General features: G+C 48.4%; 1 protein-coding gene across 4 annotated transcripts in view; it reads right to left on the bottom strand.

Annotated features, from left to right (window-relative positions):
- The window catches only part of SAMD4A (sterile alpha motif domain containing 4A), a 97242-nt gene that overhangs the window by 12954 nt on the left and 60639 nt on the right, over positions 1-23649 (bottom strand). For 2 of the 4 annotated variants that reach the window (XM_057426324.1, XM_057426323.1), the window contains exons 2-5: positions 22985-23503; positions 6917-7180; positions 1273-1382; positions 540-626 (exon numbers count right to left, since the gene is read on the bottom strand). In XM_057426324.1, coding sequence (XP_057282307.1) covers positions 540-626; positions 1273-1382; positions 6917-7180; positions 22985-23503 — 980 coding nt within the window. The remainder of the gene's footprint in view (positions 1-539; positions 627-1272; positions 1383-6916; positions 7181-22984; positions 23504-23649) is intronic. The other 2 variants (XM_057426325.1, XM_057426326.1) reach the window with 1 other exon arrangement.

Genomic DNA, 23649 nt, shown 5'->3' with positions numbered 1-23649 from the left:
GGAGCAGGTGTGGGGGTCCTTTTGCTGGCCCCATGCATGGAGGAGGTCTCACAAGAGGGACAGTGGCACTGAGAAGGGAGAGGGAACCAAGTGGCCGAGGGATAACAAGTGGTTAAAGGCTCTGCCCAGCTGGTTCTCCAACAGCAGACAGGACGGCAATGGCTGATGCAGCTACAGCTGGTCCTGCACCACAGTTCAGCAGATAAGCAATTACCTTCCCATCAGTGTCGCTGGGATGATATCTTCCATCACTTGAAGCTCAGGTGTTTCTAAGCACCCTGGAGCTGATTAGGGCTTGTACCAGTGCTGTAGGGTATATTTGTCCCAGCTGTGTGAGTGCCAGAGGTGGATTAAGACCACTCTGCAAAATACAGCCCCAAATAAAACCTGCATCTGGTACAGGAGTGTTTGAGACATCGCTCAGATGCAGCTAGGCCAACAACAGACTTCTCTGCAAAAGATCCCAACAACATGTAGAACAGAATTAACTCCTGCCCCCTTGAAAAAGAAGAAATACAGAAGTGGTTGTGATTACTTACCCTTTCTAAAGATTTGAGCAGGTTTTGTCTTTCTTTTAGCTTCTGGATGCTGATCACTATTTTGTGTCTTGCGCCTTTGGTAACATTCTGAAAAAAAAACAGAACAAAACCTGATGTTAACATTTGCACAGGTTATCCCAAATCCATCCTCCACTAAACAAAAAGGGCTGCTATAAATTAATCCAATTCCTGAGTGCAGAGATTAGCAGGGGACACAGAAAATTACTTAGAGACTTGCTGAAGATAAGAGATTTCCAGCTAGTCTGTCCCTCCCCGGTACGTCTCACACAGTTAAAGCAAAGGTGCTGACCGGCCCCCTTCATCCTGAGCATAACAGAGAGGCAAACCTGAAAGCGGTGGCATTTTCAAAGGTTAACAAGGCAGTCAGCCACCAAAGCCCAGCTGACTTTAAAGGAATTGGGTACTATCGACTGTGCCCCTGAAACTCCTTAATTTAATCCCAACTGGAAAAAAATGCAAATGCAGCCCCCAGTGCTGGAACTTTCATGCTGGGATTCCAGTCAGAAATCTGGGACAAGGTCTTTTTCAAGTACAGCATGGGTTTTTTCACTCCCCAGAACCCAATTTTCTTTTCTCCGTTTGCTTCACAACCATCTGCAGGCAAAAAGCCTTCCATGTGAAGGCACAAAAAGAGGCATTTGGAGGCATCTCCTCTACCAATATCACACGTCAGGACCATCGTGGATTGCTTTATGACTGATGTGGGACGTACTTGTGCCTCAAGCTGGCATTCGGTGAGGGCCATCATCTCCTCGTACGTCATCTGCGAGAAGAGGGCAGCGTACTTGTGCAGCCGGAGGCTCTTCAGCCAGGCTGGGACATCTGCAGCACAAAGGTAAGGAGATGAGAGCTCTCTCTGAGTTCATGATACTGCTTAACCACACACAATAGCATTAACACCAACATGAAGAGTTGATTAGGTGCTACCTGCCATCCCCCTGCTCCTTCACACACCTTACTGAACTTCAGGGACCTTTTGGAAGACATAGTGCTATGGATATGGGTGGTAGGAGGAACCAGCCCCTGGATGAGGACATAGTGCTATGCGTATTGATGGCAGAAAGAACCAGTCCCCAGATGACAACACGTTCTCAGAGGCTGAGTTTCTGCAGCTGAGCCACCAGGAACTAGCCCACAGGGAGCTGGCATCACACCACTGCACTCCTTGCTGCCCTTCTCCCAGGAACATGGGAACAGCCGAAGTTAACGGTGTGGTGGAGCCTAGGATGAGCAAATGGCTGTTTTGCAGATGGCAGACACTGCTTTATGGTGTGAGGGGAGACGGTACGTGCTGAAAATTTAAATGGCTGCTTAAAGAGAAATAAAGAGATGGGTTTTTTTTGAGCATGGAAAAATCATGTGTCATTGAAGATGGTCCCTTGTGTTTCAGAAAGGTGACCTGGGACCTCAAATGCACTGACTGAAATGACTTCTTCCTTCCCATTTGCTATCTGCAAAGTAGCACCTCCGTACCTGGCTGGATGGGTACCCAAATATATTTATCTAAAAATACTTTTACCCTTCTGACATCAATGTGGTTTCACAACGAGGGACCCAGGAGGTGAAGCCTTCCTTTGCAACATGCAAAACCCCACCAGACCCCATGATGGGGCATCCTCCACAGAGAATGCAACAGGACATGAGCCTCCTTTGCTACCACCTGCCCAGCAGTTACTCAGGGTTTCACACGTTTGGGGGGCTCCTGCTGACACTCCACGAAGTGGGGGGACCCTGCAGATATCTGTGCTGCAGCACAACACTGTGCCTGTGATGATGCATCCTACAGGCTTCAAATGCTGTGCCAAACTGGCACAAACTGCTTTATTTAGCACCTACAGCCCAACAATAGCCTGGCCTCAGACTACCGAGCTCATGCACTCTGTTCCCAGCAACCTCTGATCATTAGTCCTTGTCTCCTTCCCCACCAGCGAGACAGTGTTTCAGCCCAAGCTCTCACACCTTGAATGGAGGGAGCAGGTGAGGCCTTGAGAAACCTCTCTTTCGTGGCTAAACACCAGTTAGCAGCAACTCCTCCCCTCTCTTTGACTGTTCCTGATTCAATGCATGGGGTACGTGCTGAGCCAGTACACGACCCCATGTAAGGCAGGGGCTGATAATGCAGGAGAGCCCCAGGGGAAGAAGTGATGCAACGCTGCCCCGATGGGGTTCTTCTGCCCAATGTGCCCATTGAGGGAGGAGATGGAATGGGGCTTGTACCGTTTTCAGAGTGATTTGTACCCATTGTGAGCTTCCCCTGCTGGGTTGGGCCTGGCATGGGTGCTGGTGCTCTGTTCACCACCCCAGAGGCCAGCATGAGGACAACCTTCATGCCATGTCCAATAACCTTCACTAACATAGCCAACCTCAAAGGTTTTCTAGGCTGATCCGATTGCAATGTGTGAGGAAAGACTTGCTTTGGAAAGGGATCAGACGATGCGAGGAGGAAAGTCACACTGCTGGGACATCCCATGGTATGGGTGGTCTCTGTCCAGAAAGCGTCACGCTCCTAAGTGCCAGATGCAAGTCAAGGATCATCACAGACCTATTCCTGAACCAACACCATGTTGCTGGAGGGGACAGGGCAAGACAGACTGTTGGGTTGGTCCCCTAGGTCAATTCTTACATCTGCCAGAAGTCTCCTGCTGCCCACTGCCTGGGCTGACCCCAGATCCCACTCACGTCTAAGCAGAGGATGCAAACAGCCCCAGAATGCTGTGTTTTGCTCACACTTGCCATACTGTGATATACAATAGGATTTGTGTTTCAACGAAATTCCTCAAATGCTGTACAGGAGATTAACCCCACACCACCATGGGGTCAAAGCAGTAACTGAGCATGGATGGGCTGAACTTCTGCTGTCTTCCAAACATCCTGACACGGAACTGTCCTAAAACCTACTACTGGAAGCCTCTTAAACCAGTTTTCTGTTTAAAAAGCCATAAAAGCTATTAGCAGAAAGCCCACTGTTTCCAGCGCAGGACTGGCAGGCTCAAATCTCAACTTCATTTTAACACAAAACCACACCATTTTAATGATGACACATTAAAAGCCTTCCTGATCCCTTGTCCCCAGTGGCAAAGCCCATGGGGACACTTTCAGAAGAGAGATACAACTTCATATGGCTACAAACCCTGCAGAAAACCCATCTCCAACCTTTGCAGAGGGTCAGAGTGCAGAGGCAGCTCTGCTTTCCCCTTGCATCAGCCTCCCTGGACAATCTCCTAATCTGGGGGAGCTAAATCCCAGAGCCCCCTTGCCAGTGGGAACGGCAATCCCAGTAGCAGGCCGAGGAGAAGGAGCCACCACAGCACACAGAGGGATGGTGGTGGGGCTTTTCCCCTTCCCACTGGGAAAAGGCAATCAGGAGGTACAAGGTTTTCTAAGGCAATTTCATGGTCCTCGGAAAGTCAAACTTCCTAACGTTCCCCATGGAACAGCAAGCCGCTCGCCTGTGGAGCTACTCTTTAATCATTGATTAGTGGGAGCTAATTGCAAAGTCATGGCATGGCTGTCAGAAATGCTGCGTCTGATGTGAGCAGCAAAGCGAGGACTTCCATGCTGCTCACATACGTTGTTCTCTAGGAGTATTAAACACTGGAGTTTGGTTGGCACATGTGTATCTGGGTGCTGGCACAGAAATTTAGGAGGAAAACAATTCACACCACCACATACACATACACAGGCCAATATATACACAGGACATCTTCAGAACTGCCCTTAGGGCACACTGTGTTAAGCCATAGACATACTCACAGAAGAAACCTTCAGCTTTACCCAAACCTTCCTCCTAGTGCTCCCTGAGCTATGCAGCGGACAGAGAGACAGGCTCCACAGGGAACAAAGTGCCCATGTCTCCCCTGGAAAAACCAGGGGCCAAGAAAAAATCAAATGGCAATTTTCCTTCAGCATGACGATGAATGGAAATGAGAGAAAATAAGTGACATTAGGGCATGAAGACAGATGGAAAAGAGAGAAACAGGTAACATCATGGGACATGAACTGCTAAGCCACATCGGATGGGGGTCTCTTGTGGGTCTGGTTTCCCCACTGTCCTCCTGGATGTGTTAAAGAACGGAGCTGACCAGAGACACGGGTGACACCAAACCACAAGAGCCTGCAGGCACACAGGGAGACGTGGCTGCAATTCAGAGAAAGGACTTGGCAAACCGAGCAACTGGTCTGGATGAAATAAGATGCAACCCAATAAAAATGCACAGTTGTGCGTTTCTGTAGGAACAAGGAACGGCACGAACTGAGGGCAGGGAACGGGCAGTACTTTTTTTTTGCAGGAAAGCTGTGGGGATACAATGGGTCATATGCAGCCCGTGGCGGTATGCTATTTGAGGACAATGAGCTATATAGCCACAGGAACGCTGTCCGTACGGCAAGCAAGTCTCTGCTCTGCTCTCAAGTCCAGTTTTGGGCAGCACAGCTCCAACAAAATACGGACTTCCTGGGAAAGAAAAAAACATCAGAGAGAAGCAAGAACAATCCAAAGTTTATAGAACTCCATCTGGGAAGAAACTGGATTCGTTCAGTCTGAAGAAAATGCAGTGGAGGGAGGAAGACACAACAGTCATAGACACGAGAGGCTGCAGACATCTGTTTTGCATGTTCCAAGACAGTGGGACAAAAGCATTGGTTAAGTAACAGGGGAAACAGGTTTAGATGTTTGCAACCCTTACTCCAGTGGAGGATGATGCCTGAGAAGGGATGGCCTGAGGAAGGGCAGCATCTCCTCCAGGGGAACTCCATGAAGCAGCAATGGGCTGCCTTAATATGTGGAGTATATTTAATTGGTTATTGCTCGTGGACAACGTGGGCAATTCCATCTTTGGGTTTTGCAGATTTGGCCGTACAGATTGACTGCGTTGCACTAGAAAGTTTCTATCCACACAGGTCCTAGAGCTGCAGCTGTGGATCACAGGGAGCCAAGCTCCCCATGGACTCCTTTCCAGCTCCATCAACAGAAATCTGAAGAAATGCAGGGTTAAACAGACCCCTGTACACCACCTGCTCCCAAAAAGGGTCTCCCAGCCTCACAGACTACAGGATCTGGCCCCAGGCATGGAAAGCCTTGGGGACTTCATACTGATTACAGCTTAGTCTTCAACATGCTCATGGTGACCCCTCTGAGCCTGCCTGTCTGTCTGCTGCTCCAGCCAAAAGGTCATGCAGGCAGCAAGAGCCACAGGTTAGCGAAGAGCCTGAAACAGGACCGGAGATGAAACACTCCCTGGCTGTGCTACCTGATTAGAGGTTTGTTAGCGAGCGGAGCTGCTGAAAAGCAAAGCCTCACTCTGCAAGGATGCCATAATGCTCAGAAAACTCTCCTGTCACACCTACAGCCCACTGCCCCACCCCAGAGCAACGCCACAGGGAAATTCTGGCTAGGGAGAGGGCAGAGCCCTGAGCATCTATCTCACAAGGGAACCATGAGGGCCTTTTCATGCATTCATTCCACACACACGAATCATAAGTGCCAAGTCAAGTTCCACATTGCAGAGATTTATACGTATCTAGATTTGTCTGTAATTAGAACAAAATCAGACCTTGTGACTATTAAAAAGTATGACTATTTCCTTATTCTGATACATCACTGGTCTTTACATAATTGAGTTGCTTTGCATCAATGAAACGGCAATTGTTTAAATCAGCCTGTGATAGCTGGGGGTTCATTTTCAGTCGTTTTGTCTGTTCACAGGAATACAGAGTTTGCGTTTGATCAGTTTTTATCTATTTACTCCTCTACAGCCTGAAGTTTGCTCTTCGACTGCAGCAACAGGGTTTCGTTTCTGCCTCGTTTACCAACAGGATCACACATATTTATTGGCAAGAGTCCGTCTGAAATGCAGGTGTAACGGGAAAAACAACTGAAATACACAGGATAAATACACTGCAAGCAAGCATCCTAAGCCAAAACTTCCCCAAATACTTGGTGGGTACCAAACACTGCAATGGTAAATCACATGTGGCCTGTTAAACTTACACTAAGCTATTTTTCACCATAACAGAAAGGAAAGTGAAAAGAGCACCACTTGCAGCCAAAAGCCAGAGGCTATGGAAAAAATCCAGCTTTTTTGAAAGCTGGCAGCTTGCAGGATTTTGGGGCAAAACCAGCTCATCGGCACCCAACTGTAAGACATCAGCTCAGAACCAACAGCTGCTTATAAGAAAACCTAACTTATACCCCTAAGCCTAAATTCCTAGGCTGGGAAGAAACACTGAAAGGCCCCGTCTGGTTACAAGCACTCTCGCCCAAAACCGCCGAGCCCCATGCTGCTGGGAAAACAGCTTTTCCCCTCCTGCCTCTGGGTGCTGGCACGGCGGGGGGAGGCATCTGTTTTTTCACTCACCTTTCATCCCACTCCCTTCCTCCTGGAATGTGTTACGAGCGGAAGGCTGATCTTCTAAATGTTCACTCCCACCACTTCCCGAAGAGGCTACACTGCTTTGTGGAGACAGGGGGGCATGATCAGAAGGGATGCACTGGGGTCCTCTAGCTCGTAAGTCCTCATGAGACATCCATCCATGTCCTAGAGGTTGGTTTGGCACATTCATGGGTGGGGTAAGGGACACAGAGCGTTTCAAAGGGCTGTGGTGTGTCTGGCCTGAGAGAACTGAAAAATAAAAAAAAAAATAAAAAAAAAAATCAAAATCAAAGAGGTTATTCCCCCCTCGCGGCAACAGAGTCCCCCAAAAAAATCACTGACATCATAAAACACGTGCTGGTTGGCCACGGTGCTTCGATGATGGCTTTGCAGTGCCCATGGCTACCTGAGCCCTACCCTGAGCTCTCCACTTTGCCTCCCGGGAAGCAAAGGGGATGGGAGTACCAGCAAGGAGGTGGGGTTATATGAGCTATGTTGGGCTGCTTAAGGAAAGGTGTTGTGTGGGCTGCATCTCTAGGAAAAAATGAAAAATCAAACATCTCTGGAGGTTTTCCCCATGTGGAGTCATGGACCGACAGCAAACCCAAGCTTGAGACTGTGCTGGGTGTCTGGCTGATGCTGCTCGCCAACCCTGGAGCCTAGGTTGGTGTCACCCTTGCAGGGAAGGCACTGCTGCTATTGCAGGTGTAATGGGAATTTGCAAGTGACTACACTGAGGCCATGAAACTCACCCTGCTAAAATCATCCAGACCTGTATCCTGCTGGGAAAAGCATAAAAATCCCAAGGGTGGGAGTGTCCTCACACAGACCCAGGGGACACTCCTCTGTCTCTCCTTTGGGATAGGACTTGGCTTATGCCCAAAGCACGAGCATTTACACATCTGCCTAACATCACTGTGGAGGTACTTCTCATTCATAGAAATGTCTAAGCCTTGCTGAATCCCACTAAGATCCCGCACTTTGCTGAGATATCATCAGCAATGAGAGCATCCCAGCTGAGCCACCCATCAAGTGTACTTCCCACCACAGGCCTTGTAACCGTCCACAAAAGCAAACACCCAAGGCACTGGTGAAAATACATGCATGACAAAGAGGTCTTCACCTCTTTGAAGGTGAATCCCCCCAAGAATAAATAATCTTTGGAAAGCTTTAGATTTGTTTTTCCTTCCCAGTTTTATAAGGGTTTGTATTTCCTGGCTGAAATTTTGATACTATCAAGTTCAATCTGTTTTAACAAATAACTTTAACACTGCTAGGAAGAAAGTGATGCACCAACTCAACCCCTGTGATTTGGAGTAACTTCTTGAAAAAGGCTTTACAATGAGTAGGCATTTACTTGCCTTCCAGTCAAGTACAGAAATATATCCTAGGCATGCTAAAGTATTAAATACCCCCAAATCATGATTTTCTGACACTTTGCTAGAAGTACTGCAATTTAATTAGATTTTTGAATACAATTGTTAATGTATAGTCTCTGGTTTTCGCTCTTATTCTTCCATACTGTCTTGTTCAGTTTTACTTATCTCCTTAAAGATTTAGGTATCTTTTTTTCAGGCCCCTTGGTTAGTAGGGATAATACATGGTATTTAGAGGAAAAGAGGAATATGAACAAACTATCTTTGTTTCTGTTAATGAAAAATATATTAAAAGATTTGCCTGTTGGCTAACAAAATTCAAATTCCACCACTCACAAAGTCACTAAACTGCTGGTTAAACCATAAATGCAGTTAATGTATTTTAAAGCATGGATTTAGGATGTAAACCACTTGTTTAATGTTTTATTGCAGTTACTTTTAATGAAATCAGTTAAACTTCATGGGGGCTGTTTCCTGGTAACTAAAACCCAGAAGATATCTGGATTAACCATCACTCAGCCGAGCCGTGTCTCATTGCCCATTAAGATAACCAGGACAAGTTCTGGATCTAGTGCTATGGGAAGGTCCTTTCTGGTTTGCAACAAACCCAAGCCAACACTGCTGCTTTTAATGTGCCCCCGAGTACAGATGTGGGGTTCACATTGTGATGGCTAACAAAACTTCTGCACTGCTTAACATGGACTCATTTCTATAGACAAGAGCAAATTCTGCAGAAAGACACTGATTTCTCAAAATGAGAGCTCTTAAGCTTCATTGCAGGGTCGATGAGATGAAAAGCAGATTTTCTGCTCTAGGGAAATCTGAGGGCAGAGGAATTAAAATGACCTTTCAGTCCATATGAAACTGAAGCAAGAACTTTTCCATTTTTCTTCTAAATCAAATTTCCTAACTCTGTACAAAACCTGGGGGAAATTCATTGTCCTCATTGCTTTTCCTCCTAGAGCACCAAAGCACTAACCCCCTTTTTCGTATTGGCAGGAATTCATCCAAACCATGCATGGCTCCTCCACATGTTATTTCCTAATATAAATGAGCCTTGGTGGAAACCCCCCAGCCAGGTGTACTGTGCTCTGTGCTGTAAAAATTAAGTGGGGTTTAATTCCCAGCTAAAGCCTGGGGGAAAACCTGCCATCAAAGCCATCTCTGCTGACCAGAAGTGCAATGAAAATGACCAAGTAGAGGGTTTATAACAGGAGGGGAGAGAAGAACCCCGAGCTCGTTTGCATTTATTAAGCAGCCGGTGCCACACGCAGCTGATGGATGAGGCCAAAAAACTCTGGATTCCTGCAATGTCTAAGTTGTTCCTAGTTCTGAAAGTTTTCTTCTACCAGCACATAACACTAACATCACGCTATAGAGGGAAGCAAGGGAATGGCTTACGGTGAAGAATTTCTTCCCTTCCCATTAAATAACTACAGAAACATCTTCCAAAAGTCTCCTGGCAGGAAAGGATGTCAGTGAGGACCTGGGATTGTTTTTCAGAGCAGTGTTATGTTTCCTAAAGTTGTGATGCATCCTGATGGGGAAACAGATGGATTTCAGGTGATCTTGGCCAAGTTATTTCAGCAATTGCCTTTGCAATTGTACCCCCAAAGAGCACTGAAATGGGGCTCTGTAGATGTCGTAACACCCACCCGGAAGAAAAAAAAAACATATTTAGCATTGAAAAAAAAGGGAAATAAAAAGAAAGTTAAATCAGTTGAAATGCAGCCCCATGGCTGAGCACCACAGCGACACTGTCCAGAGCCTGATCCGTGCCTGCTGCCCTCAGCTGTGTGCTAAGGGGACAGAAGCCACCATGAATTTGTTGGGAAAAACTCTGGTTTAGGAAGTATTTTTGCCCTCTGAATGAATGAGAGATGCAGGGGAGTGTATCCAGCATGCTTTTTGGATGGTCCAAGGTGAACCCAGGGCTGCCAACAGCTGAGCTGTGACAAGTCACTTGAAGTGGTGTTGCCTATTTTGGTAGAAAAGGGCTAATTTCAAGAAGGTTTTTGTTCGCTGAAGATCATGTGGAACAGCATCAGACATTTGTGTTGTGGTTTCTTGGGGTTTCAGGCCAATTTTTCAGCCTAAGAAGGGAAAAGCCACCCGTTGCTAAAATTAAGAGCTGAGGAATTGGGCTCTGCAGGCTGACCTTCCTTCACATGGCATGTGATGGCTGGCGAAGTGCTCACCTTCCCTCTGCCCCAGTGCACCCTTCATTAAATCTGGTTTAAAGTGCAGCAAAAGTCCTTGACAAGACACATGCAGGGCTGGTGTGAGCACTTCCAGCAAGAGCCAGATGCACTGCTGGATACAGAGAAGTGTTCAGACCATTTCCGGACCCAGCGTGCCCTCCACCGCTACATGGTCCCCCACTAGGTCCCTGAGACCCAGAGGACCTTTACAACCACCTCACAACCTTTATACCAGTGCACAGTCCATACAGTAGATTTCAATTCAGAATAACATCCTTCCCATGGCTGGAGAAAGGAAAAATCACTGGAAGGTGCATGCTGAACTCTTTTGGATATGGGTTTTTTTTAAACCTAAAAACAGCACTTCTGCAAATCCGGTTATGGTGCATCATCAGGCATGTACAGTTTATTTTCTGGTCTGTAGATACCTGCATTAGCAGCCTGACCCCAACTTGCTGGAAGTGGGGATGTTTTTAATCTGCCAAAGCCACATGGTCTCTTGCACAGCCCGGAGGCACCCCCATGGTGGGGAAATACTGAGCAATACTCCTGCAATCCCCCTTGCAAAGCAAGCACCAAGTTCAACTCGGTCCTCTCCTCCACCTCCTCCTTACTACCCCAGTCACGAAGCATCCTCTCCTCCAGGAAGACTCCCCCGCGCTGGCAGACCAACACTCTTGGCTTTTCCAACATTTCTGCGCTGAGGACCCTTGGAAACAGCTGCCGGAGGGTCATGCTGCCCGGCTGGCACCCAGCCTCCTTCCTGGGCACCTCATTCACCCGCTCCCCACACTGCTGCAGGCAGCTCCAGCATGGCCAAAGCAGAACCTGATGGAACATTTTTCAGCTCAACATCCCCTAAACCCTTGGAGCCTTTTCTTCTGCCTTTTCTTTTTCCCCTTCCCTAGGTTTTGTGGCTGTGACTTTAACTACGTTGTTTGTATGATGCCGGATAAACCATGTCCTTGCTTCTAAATCAGGGGCTGATATAAGCCATGGGGGGTGAAATGAAGGGTCCTAAATGCAAGCAGCCACTGGGTAGCTATGTGCATTCGGGAAAAAGAAATACGTAAGCAGAATGCTGCCTGGAGCAGACATTAGGAAGAAGCACAGACTGCAGAAAAGCCTGTCAAGCAAACTTTTTTTAAGACATGACGTTTATAAACACAGTTTCCTGTTCAAGAAACTGGAAAGGGAAACAATAACTCAGTTGTTGCTGCTTTCTCCAAGCAGTGCATGTGAGGCCCCATCCAGGCACAGCCAGGGAAGGGGATGTCTCTGCTGACCACCACAGAGGGTTTCACAAGCCCTTGCACAGCACAAGCATGTGTGGATCCAATGTTTGGCCCTGGCAGGAACTGCTGTTATTGTTATTTACTCACTTATGTGCAGCAGGAGTGGGGCTGCATCTAAAGACAGGCAAACACAGCTCTTGGTGGCTTCAGCAATCCAACGGGATGCATTTCTGGAAGGAAGCCCAGCTCGTCTCACCAAGGAGCAGAAGCTAGGGAGCTGCTTCTAGGTCCTTGTGCTGGGCTTCTCACCAGGCCGGAGCCAGACAGACCAGGTGTGAATCCCAACTGTGATTTAACTTGCAGACAACAGGATGCACAACATGGAGGCTGGGGGAGGTGGGAATCTGGTGGAGGGGCTGTGGAGGATTAGAGGCATATTGCAAGAAGGTGCTGCCCTGAACCACACTGCTCTCTGGGTAAATGCAGCGCTCTATCTCCAAGCCAATAAAAGTGGTTTCTCTCATACATTTATACACAAACCACAGAACAAACAGTGCTTGTCCCTGGGGAATCCCGGTCAGTCAGTAACAACACTGCTGTGCTGAACCCAGTCCCTGTCATTACCCCAGAATTCACTGATTTTTTTTCATACGGGCTCCCAGCGGGAATTCCCCCCCTGCTCACGGATCAAGGCAGATAAACAGTGCTGGGATGCAGAAACTCTCCTTCCTTTCTTTTCCAACCAGAAGAAATGTCCAAGGGCATCTGCTCTGCTCAAGCAGTAGCCCATGCTCCCCACTGCCTCCACCAGCTGCTAGTAAGATCCCTGGTCTGAGGAGCATGTGCCTGCTGAGACCACCAACAGCATCAGTTCCTACTACATGTTACACTTCAGATGGGGAATCCCCTCTATCAGTTATAATCATTTCAGGAAGCCAAGCTGGAAGATGTACAGTCTTTTAAGAAGGGTCTTAAGCCAGTCGAGTGGAAGGGGTGAACGTAAAAATGTCTGTAAATGCCCCAAGAAACTGGGATGAAATAATCCCTAAAGAGTCAAAAATCTGAGGAGTGAGTGACGGGAGACAGGGTGCCTTTAGCAGTGGCAAAATACAGGAGGACAACATGCATCTTAAATGATGCACATCTCACAGTCATCACCCGACCATCATCAGGGAAATTTCACGCGGAAGGAAACAGGGCTTTACTACAGCCCTGTAGCCTTTCTTGTTCTCACCAACTTACTTGGGATTTTCTCCTCCCTCGTCTCTTTTTACCCACTTTCTCTCATTCCAAAATGCCATTCAGCCCTCCTTTCCTGTAGGCACACAGCCTGGATTTTGCAAGACAAATTCCTCTGCATTTCAGCCTTACCATCTTCTGGCCTCTAGCTCTTGGGGACTTGCATGCCCCATCCTGAGCACCCTGTATCTGGACTGATGATGTCTTATTCCTTCTCCTCTATCTCCTTCTTCCAAGACCATAAAATCTTACCAGCTCCAGGACAGAAGAGGCGCCTTGTGGGTCTCTGAAGCCACTGAGGAGCAAATGCAGAATCCAGTTCCCCACATAAGATGCAAAAGATACTGCCCAGCAAAGATATGTCAGGACTTCCCAGTACTGCGCCAAATACTGAGCTCTGCAACGCACCCCGACAGTCCCCAGCAGCAACAGGTCAGCAGCAGCTGCTGTCATAAAGCATGTATTACTTCTTTCCCATTATTGCTCCAAATTAACTCAGCTCAGCTTTCCACCTCCTCTACATACCAACAGCATATGCAACCTAAAAATCTGCCCTCATCATCCTCCAAAACATTTCGACTGCTCAGATATTGTGTTGCATTCGAGTTACGGCACAGATCTCTGCACCAGCTAACATGAGACTTTATTGCTCAGCAAATGGGGGGGACGACTATGGCTACAAGAAAACATCGAATGCAGAGGAACCAGCCTCGCATAAAATTGCATAACAAATTTGAGGGGAAAATAAAATAATAATAAAAAAATTATCTTGAGCCTGCCAAAGCCGAGCCATTGATTACACCACGCTTGATCCATTTGCATGCAGAGAGCTTTGCTTTGGAGCCGAGATGGAAACAGAGTCTTAATATAGCTGGAGAGAAAATATCCTTCTTGCACTCTCCTAACTGCACTTTGATAGGAAGCAACTACAGAGCAGATGGTGCCTATATATAATCACCAGACCTATTATCCCAGCCTCTTTTAGTAATTTGAAGGGATGTGATAACCACAAGGAGAGCAGCAAATATTCCCCCTCCCTCCCTCCTTTCCTTCTGCTAAGAAAAATATATAATAAAAAGGAAAAAAAAAAAAAGGGAAGAGGAGGAAGCTATAATTATGGTAACAACTAGAAGAATTCCCAAATGAAGTAAATAACTATTTTGTGCACTGCTCCTTTAAACCAGAAGTCAAAAGTTAATTAAATAGCTGCATGTTACTGAGTCAGGAGAACACAGCAAGTCCACGTGCCATTGGGAAGGAGACTGGAGCTGCTTCGGATGAATCCAAGCCCTAGCACTCCCTTCCCTCCTTGGTGCCCTCCTGCCACTTTTCTGCAGCTGCTGTTTGATGGCTGGAGGAAAGAGAGCTCATCTGTCTTCATTTCTTTACTTGCCATATCCCAGAGTTGCACAGTTTCAAAGGATGAGCAATAGGAATGCAATTCTCTCAGGGGTTTCTCACCCCACAAGGATGCTCAGGAAAACATCACAAATCTGGTTTTCCTGAGGTTGCAAGGGAAGGCTGGGGAAAGGTGGTGTTGGGAAGCTGATGTGGAGGAGCAAAAAGGGTTTTAGGGGGGACTGCATGCCTCTGCCAGCATGGACCCTTTCTTCCCTTCTGCAGCTGCCGGATGGGGGAAAGTGCCTTCCGGCAACTAGGAGCCCAGGGATGAGTTGATGACAGCAATCCCTAGCTCCAGGCAGCTAGAGGCATTACTCAGCAGGCACTTTATGGACACAAGATAATAGTGGAGGGGCTGAGAAGCAGCCCCTGGGTACCTGGCTTCTAGATGGAGCTCCTGGCTCCATACTGATAGTGTCTGGCTGTGATGCAAACTGCAGATGGGGCCTCAGAGGGCAATGGAAAAGGAAAAGCTTCTTTCGGGAGAGCAAAAAGCTCCTATGCAATGAGTAACCACAGCTTACTGTCACCTGTGCCAGTATCAGACAGGCACCAAGGCAGCTGGTAAAATATACCTGGGTCTAGGAGGGTGCATCCATCAACAAAACATCCCAGTCAACTGACACAGGAGACTGTTGAGGAGTCTGAGAGAATTACTGGGGATGTCTGATTTTGCTCTGCAGCCCAGAGAACATCAATCAGCTGTGCTGGTGGCTTCTGCCCTGTTTCCAGGTCATAAGTATGATTCATTGGTGACAGGAATCCCAAGGACCATAGGAGAATGCACAAAACCACTGTGGCTGCTTCTTAATACCCCTCACAAAGATACCCAGGGTGCTGTAAGGAGAACAGAGGCCGTGTTGGAGCTGCAAGCTTCAAGCTCCCCCCACTCTGACTTGCAGGTCGAGGATGGCGTCCTACCCCCCACTGCCAATGGACATGCAACACACTAATGGCTGTGCAAACCCAGGGCACACTGTCCCTGCCCTGAGTGCTTATGGTCAGTGACTGCACTGGTATTTCAAAAGTTGAGGGGATGGGAGCATCCCTGGGTGCTGCTGGAATAGACGTTCCCGAATTATGTGGTCTCAATCCAGCCAGGAAGCTGCAGAGCCATCCGTCTCTGAGTAGGGCGCATGAATTTAGGAGCATCTCCTCCCTGTAAGGAGATGTGTGGGTACATGCAAAGATCAAACCTTGCATATACCAGGTTTGGAGGAAGCAGTGGTGTGACCCCAGAGGATTCATGTGCAGCATGCCTTCCTACGGCAAAGACATGTGCCACCCATTGGTACCCACTGCTCTCCCTCCTCTTCACTGTCTGCACAGACCAACATTCCCCTCTGCCTTCACTGCTTCTCTAACAATGCCAGAGCTGTGGCAGACCATATTATACAGATTATTTCAAGTGCCCAGAGCATCATTTGGTGTTGCAAGGGCTGGTTTAGGAGCACCCATGCCGGTCCGCACCTACCAGCAGGCAAACCCAACTGATGACATCCACGCATGCCACCCATGGTATCACATGGTGCAAATCACATGGTGCAAGGAAGCCTCAAGGTTCCCTCCCCTCTTTCCTTTTGGGACAGCAGCATGACCCATCCACCTTTTGGTGACATCTTTGCTTCTGAGCATCATGGCTGACAAAGGACCACAAGATCCAGCCCGCCGCTCATGTGAAAAGCCACCCACTGCAGCATACTGGTGGGATATGCATTTGCTTCTCTGCCTACTCTTCTGCTTGGCAGCAGGTATCCATCACTCACTCAGCACCCTGCCTACAGCAGGATTGGCACACAGCCCAAAAGTGCTGCCTGCTGTAGGCTGCACATATGCCCCCCATCGTCACTCACTCCCACATGAGAGCAGAGTGGGCATGGCACAGAGGACCCCATCTCTGTCTCTGTGATGTCTGATGCCTCGGGTAACGTCAACTCTGCTTTGCTAACCTCAACCCCCCAGAGTCATCTGCATCCTCTCTGCCCAGCTTGGGGACCAGGTCTGGGCAGTATGGGAGCTGGGCTGGTGGTGGGATGAGCACATGTAGCTGGCCCATCAACTAAAATCATCATGGCCAGCAGATGAGCTCGGAGAGAGTGGGCACAGCTTGCTCTGTTTTGATTTTGGACACCTCCCTTCTAAACAGAGGGCAAGGGACACAGCAAATGGAGCACCTCAACAGCAGGAAGTGCCACTGGCTATAAAACACAGCTCTGCAGTGACCACTCCAGAGTGGCAGCAGATTTTCCCCAGCAATGCTGACACCACAAAAGGCCTCCACCACCAAACCAATGGTTTCCAGGCTGAGGGCAGGTGACCGTTCATCTCCCTGCCTGCAGAGCTGTGCACTGTATCTCCCAGGGACGAAGTGCTTTGAATTGATAGAGGGATGCGAAATCTGCATCTGCTGCTCAGAGCTGGAACAGAAGATTATGGTTGGACTAGATGATCCTGAAGGTCTTTTCTAACCTAAACAATTCTATGGTTCTATATTGCCCTCACTCTCAGTCCCTTTTACTGCTGTATTTGTGCATATTCTCCATTGATTTGAGAAAACCACTGCACTCACGCATTATGTTTGTACAATGACTCTGATTTTGTTTTCAAGCTACAGAATTAGGAAGATACTGTAGCAATGGGACCCTGGCAAAGTGGGTGACTCCTAGAAATGTTCTCCAACGCACAACACTAGAGGGCATGAGTAAGACAACAAATGCCCCCGTGTACCACTGCTGAAAAGCTCAAGTGCAAGGAAGGGCAACAAGCTTTTCTCAGTCTGTAAGTAAAAGAGAAAAAAAGCACTAGAGGTGTCCCCACCTGGCAAGATGAGTGCAGGGTGCCAACTCTTAGTACACAGCATGGTAAACTGAGCAGCAAGTTTCTGAAGGCAATTTCTGAGTACAAAGCTAATTCCCTGCCCCAGCAAGAACAGCGCTTTTGTTTGCTTCACAGTTGTAACCTTATTTAGCCTTTTGCACACCGTGTAAGTCAAACATGGGCTGAGGCCACACAATCCCCTGCAGGTATCACTGCAAATCTACACAGAGGAGAGCACGGTACTTGCAAGCTGCCCATCAACCCAACACAAACCAGGGTGGTCCTGAGGGTTAAAACAGGCAAGTAGCCATTATCAAGCTCAGTTTGGATACCCGGTATGATGACAGGGCTGTCTCCGGTGGTAGGCAGTAAGCTGTTGCACAACAGTGTAGGGGAGGAAGAGTCAGGAAACTCACACTGCATTCATGCCAAGTGGTGTCTTTTCTTGGTGTCATTTCTTCCCCCGCAATTCACTGATGACCTGGGGAAGAGCTTCACCACCTTGTTCATCTACTTTCTCACTAGGGAGTCCATAACTGGGACACATGCAGGCAAAATCCAGCAAGCTACATCATGCATACACATGCCAACATACTGTTTTAATGGCTGCAGACCTGCCTGTAGGGCAGTAGCTGGGATTGAGTTTCTTCTGAGAAAGAGGAACACTTCCCAGGATGGCAGGGTTTCCACAAGCTGACTCTGGGCTTGCCCCACAGCCAGCAGCCTTTAGTGGGAACTACACACAAGAGTCCCTCCTTCTGCAGGGTGCCCTGCTGCCACCAGTATCTCAACATTTCTTGTGGTATGGGGAGTTTGATCACCAGTACAACTTGCTACTGCCACTAGAGCATGACTGAAACAAGCATTTTGTGAGAGCTGGCAGGTGCCTAGGCTGGTGTGCATGGAAGAAAGTATGCTGACTTATTCCCTCTCTTCAGCTCTAGGACAGGGTAAGACATTATTTGTCTTTTTCAGGACAAGGAGATTATATAGGTATTTCTCCTGCATTGCACTGCTCACTCTGCTCTTTCCTCACAGACAAACACTACCAGTCTTCTGGCAAAATTACCATGGGAAGGGTGTAGCAGGCTTGAGCACCCAGCATCTTTCTCATTTGTGCAGAAGCAGAAGGCTGCTGCAGACTGGCAAGTCTAAGGACTCCTCTGTTCACTCACAGGGGAACTCAGGCAGCGCAGCAGCACTGACATACCAAAGACTTTGCAACATCTCTCCTGTGCCAACACAGTTCCAATGCCTGGTCTTCTGCTCTGCAGGACATTCCATAGCAAGGTCTCTGACTGTATCTATGCATCACTGACCTGTGATGCACCTCATGTCCCCTGGTACCACGCACACCACACCTCCAGGCATCGGTGCCACTCCAAGTGACCACGGCACACGCACCAGAGAAACATTAGGTGCTCACCCAAACAGGACTGCAAGGCACTACTGGCCATGCACGCAGATACCACCATTACCAGTCCAGGGACCTCCTCCTCTTTTTGGAAGGACAGATAGGAGCCAGACTCCTAGACACACAAAGCTCCAATAAGACCAAGCACTGCCTGCCTTCTTCAGGGACATCCCCCACTGGGGCACCAAACATGACATTGCTTTATGGCAGCACTACAGCCCATATACTGTCTGGGCAGAGCTCCTGTCTCCCAGGCAGGGTGACAACTGGAGGCACTCACCCTGGCTAAAGTGCTGCCTGTGCTTGGCACTGAGCTGCCTCTTCTGGACATCTACTGGAGTAAGGAGGTCCTCACTCCTCTGCCAGAAAGAGCCTGCAACTTCTGGCTCTTAATTCAAATCTCTGGAACGAGATGCTCCTCCAGTAAAACTAAGACCTCCTGCCCCTGTGCAGAGACTTGCCCATGGGAACCTGCTCTCAATGACAAGTTTAAGCACCCTAGCACTACACCAGAGGTGAGAGGACAGAAAATCTCACCATATATTTGATAAAAAGAAGCAATACTGTTATCCCCAGGTTATATACTGGGAGTACAGGACCAAGACACTCGTCCAGATGTATGTCAGAGCCAAGAACCAAATCTTTACCTCTTTAGCTGCAGTTCAACAGGCTCACTATTGCCAACTGGCATTGCTATCACTATCACCAAACCTTGTGCTTTTCTTTCTCTTTTCTTGCTTGCACACCTTATGGTCCAAATGAGACCACTGTACCTGCACTCCACCTTCTCATCACTGGACAAGTGTATTTAATAGCAGACCTTCCTTCTCTGCACATACAACCTTCTGAGAGGGCAAAAAACCACAGGGTTAAGCTATGCTGCACTTCCACTTGACCACCAAAGCCCAGCATTGCACGCCATCAGATGGTACTCGGGTGGAACCAATTACACAGGGGAAAGGAAGAAGCTAGAGCCCCCACGCACGAAGCTGTTGGTCTGCAGTTTTAAAGGTAGCTGCTTTTCCCTTTTTCAGAATCTGTAGGCCCTGTGTCACTGCAAAGGCATTGTGCAACTGGGCGTTTTGCAACCGCTGCCTGACTTGGCTGCAGAGCTGGGCTCTGGGCTTCACCCTGTCCCACCACGCCTGGAGCAGCACTGGCCAGCTGCCCACCTGCACTCCCAATCCCACACTGAGGCTCCTTTTCTCCCAGCACACTAAAGCTTCATTTAAGGTTGTGGCTCAAGCTGAGAAAGCAGTTATGGTGACGCAATGGATCGGAGGGAGCACACGAATTTCCATCTCTTCGGTGAGTCCATACCCTCAGATCGCTCCAGACCCAAACCCATCACTTATGGCACTGGTCCCACTCCTAGATCACCATTACTGTGGTAAATCCTTCAGAGCACTCCGAACTTGTCCTGCAAAGGCTGGAGGACTCCAGCAAAATCTCCTCAAGCCTGGCTAACACCAGCCAGCACTGCTGAGAGAGAGCTGGAGATGAACAAAGCCTGAACCTGTGTCTAGGTCAAGTCAAAGCCAAGGACAGCACAAAGCAAATTACCATGTGAGCTTCAGCCATCCCTATTTAAACTCCGTGCTGTAATAGTGTTGCACCTAATTATGCCACAATGCCAAAAGAAAGTACCTTGGGCAAGATCACCACATTATTTCTCTGTGAAAGAACTCTGCCCCGTTTCAGCACGAGGAACAGGCAGCGCCTTTGTGGGGACCGGTTCAGGGAAGGCTGTGCCCTGGATTAAGCCACTGCCCAGATAAACACCTCCAAGGAAGAGGGAGAATTCAAAAATAACAGCAAACCCTAAACAAACAATAACGGTTTGAGGGCTTTGCTTTGGAATCAAAGATTAATAGATGTATTGATCGACCCAAGGGGCTGGGACAAAGGCTGACAGCCATGTTTATTTTTTAGCATCTGTGGACTTACTGTGCTTGTGTCCAAGCAAATATTGCATTAAGGGAAGCTTATGAGCTAACACATGAAGTGCAGTTGGATCATCTGTAGCTCAAACCGCAGGCTGTATGAACACGCTGCCACCAAAGTACATTAGCAGCAGTTAAAACAGCTTAACATTTAGGACTAGACTGGACTGAAGATGTGTTCAGATAGCTCTGCAAAGCTATTTAGCCATAGAAATACATGTTGACCCTGCTGCAATGCTCAGAGAAAAGTTTCCCTGAATAAACTCTACAAACCTTGCATCTCACAGACAACGTGAATGAGCTGCCCTGACACCATGAAAAGCATCTACTGCTGGATGCTACGAAGGACCAGACTGTGCAAGGCCTGCCATGCTGGGACTTACGGCAGTGGATGCTGCAGCAAAATGAGCAGCAGAGATGTGGAGAGGTGCAGTATTCCAGCAAAAGACCAGGGTAAAGGGTAGGGCTGCTGCCAGACCCACAGCTGCTCCCATCCCAGCACTGTGCTGCTGTGCACACCTTATTCTGGTGTGGGGAATTTAGGAAAAACCTCAGCAGTGCAGCAGCTCAGGCACTGCTGAGTAATTTGGCTGTTGCCTGGGTTTCAGCGCCTTGTGCTAATGCTTGGGGTCCCCACTGGACAAGAAGCAGGTTTGAGAACAAAAAGGCTGGAAGAGACACAAAGGGGTTTTTGGAAAGTGTTATTCAAGACGTAACACATCTTGCAGAGCTCCAGCCACTGCCAATGATTAACCTGCTGCACCAGTCAGACCTCCCTGCTTCCAGACCTCAGTGTGAGGAACCAGATCCCTACAGAAGCCATGATCTCTTCCACTGCCTCCATGGTGTGCAAAGCCTCTGAACTGCCAGGCATGCAAAAATCACAAGGAAGAACCCCCCCCCCCCCCCCAATAATCGCTAGTGAGGCTTAACAGACCAATTGCAAATACATTCACCGTTCTTCTCACCCTGCCTCCTTGTTAAGCCTTTCCCATACAGCTTGGTCACTCTGAAACAGCTTTCCTCTGCAGTGCAGGGACCCAGCTCTTGGAGAAGCTGAACATCCCCAAGGCAGCAGGAACTGGGGCTTCACAGACAAGGGGCTGGGATGGGTGTGATGTTCAGAGTCAGTGGAGAGGCTGAGACCCTTCTGCTAAATCCCTGTTTGGCAAAGCAGGCAGCACTGCCTGCAAGGATGGGCAGTGGAGAGGCTATAGCAGGGTGCTATAGCAATAGACCCAGAGCTGTGTTTCATATCACTGTCGACTTCAAACATCACCTAAAAGAAAGTGCTTATTACAAGAAAGGGAAAACCCCAGAAGCCTTAAGTGACCATTTTAAAGCTTTTAGCTATTTAATTGTGGCGTTCCACATGCTGATAGAGAAGCCAGTGCCCTCACCGCAAGAAGCCTCACCTCCCTGAAGCACTCTCTGCAACCCTTGAATCTAGGGAGATGTCAAGCATCTTAGAGGGAGACCTTCTGAATGCCCCAAAGTGAAGGAGGACATCCAGCCTTGCAGGTGGAATAGTGACAGTAACCCAAGGCGACAAGAAGGTGGGCATGACAGCCCTCCACAGAGGGAGCAGGTGGGCAGAGGAGCTCCTGAGTGCTGCTGAGATGATGCTCTGTCCTCCTCTCCTAAGGATGGCTTGGAGGCATCAATGGCTGTTTTAAAAGACAGTTATAGCTGCACTAACACCTTCACACAAACCCAGTGATCTCCAGCCACAGTGCTTTTCAGCATCTCTGAGTGCCAAAGCCTTGGGCTGGGCTCTGCACCCTCCACCTCCCACAAAAGCCTGGGTTTCTTCCACAGGGGCAGAGCTATCCATCATCTCCCAGGAAACACTGAGGACTGTGTGTCTAAACCCCCTGATCACCACGAGCTTCACACCTCCATGTGCTGCAGATATGAGGGAACATTTTCAGATGTGCCCTGAAAATCACAGATTCCAGCTCTGCTTCCAAAAATGATGCCTGCATTTCAGGGCATCAACCCCATTTCCTCCCAGTAAATCCTCAGGTAACTTTTGGACTCAAGTCCACCAGCTCACTTTTGGACATGAAGCATCATATCCCTGCTTGCTTTAGGAACTCTTGAAACATGAGCTGCAAATCTTCATGGAGCTAAATGAAATAGAAGGGCCTCCCTTTGATAATACACATTTTTTGCTCTCATAGGTTGGCTGTTTTCCCTCCTCTCCAGCTGCCAGGTGAACCCCACAGGACTAGAGGGGAAAAAAAAAAAGGCAGGCAGGAAATAAAAAGCAGGGGAAAGAAAAATAAAAAGGAGTTTTCTATGGTCCAGATGAACCTAGCCCCTCTGCTAACCATGGCAAAACAGTGTTTTCTAGTGGGATGGGGGGACTGTGCTGTGAAGAATGGCCCTGGGTGACCATCCCCAGAGCTTCCCACAGGTACTTACTGGTGCTTGTGCTAGTGCCGATGGTGTTGATGGTTGTGGGGACGGAGGAGGAGGAGTAGAGGGGCAGATGGCCGTTCTCGCATGCCAGGTTTTTGTCCTGCCAGCTGGAAGCGCTGACGCTTATGCCCGAGTCTCGAGAGTTTTGCCATCCATTGAGTTTGTCGTCGGAGTTTTGTCTTTGGTGATAGTAGTGCGTCTGCCCGTAGTCCACCGAATCTGACCGACCTCTGTTCTGGCTGCCGAAGCCGCCCGATGTGCGGTCCTCCAGGTGGTTGAGCCACATGGCCAGGGCACTCCTGTCCTCTAAGGAGGTGGCAGGGTGTATCAAGGCGTAGGACAGCAGCTGCCGGCTCTCCTCGATGTGTTGGTTGTGTTCAATCGAGTGGGCCAGGATTTTAGGCAAGAGTTTCATGTATTCGACTTTTGCCTCGATGTTGCCGGGCTTCAGTAAAGGCAGGTGGGTTAACAACAGGGAAATCACTTTATCCTTGGATTCCTGTTGCCATTGGTTAATGATTCCTGTTGAACGAATAGAAAGGAAAAAAAAAAAAAAAAAAGAAGGGCACTGAGAAATCGGCAAACAGAGCTAATACAAGAAATAGACCCTGGCAGGGTAAATATGACACACCAAAGGGATGCCTGCATGTGTGATGCCACTGCACAAG

This window comes from Pezoporus wallicus, unplaced genomic scaffold (genome assembly GCF_028554395.1).
Source record: "Pezoporus wallicus isolate ANWC-B61680 ecotype Strahan unplaced genomic scaffold, APGP_CSIRO_Pwel_v1 contig_8403, whole genome shotgun sequence".
Taxonomy (NCBI): Eukaryota; Metazoa; Chordata; class Aves; order Psittaciformes; family Psittacidae; genus Pezoporus; species Pezoporus wallicus.
The sequence above is the reverse complement of the archived record's forward strand: the minus strand, read 5'-3'. Positions and strand labels throughout refer to the sequence as shown.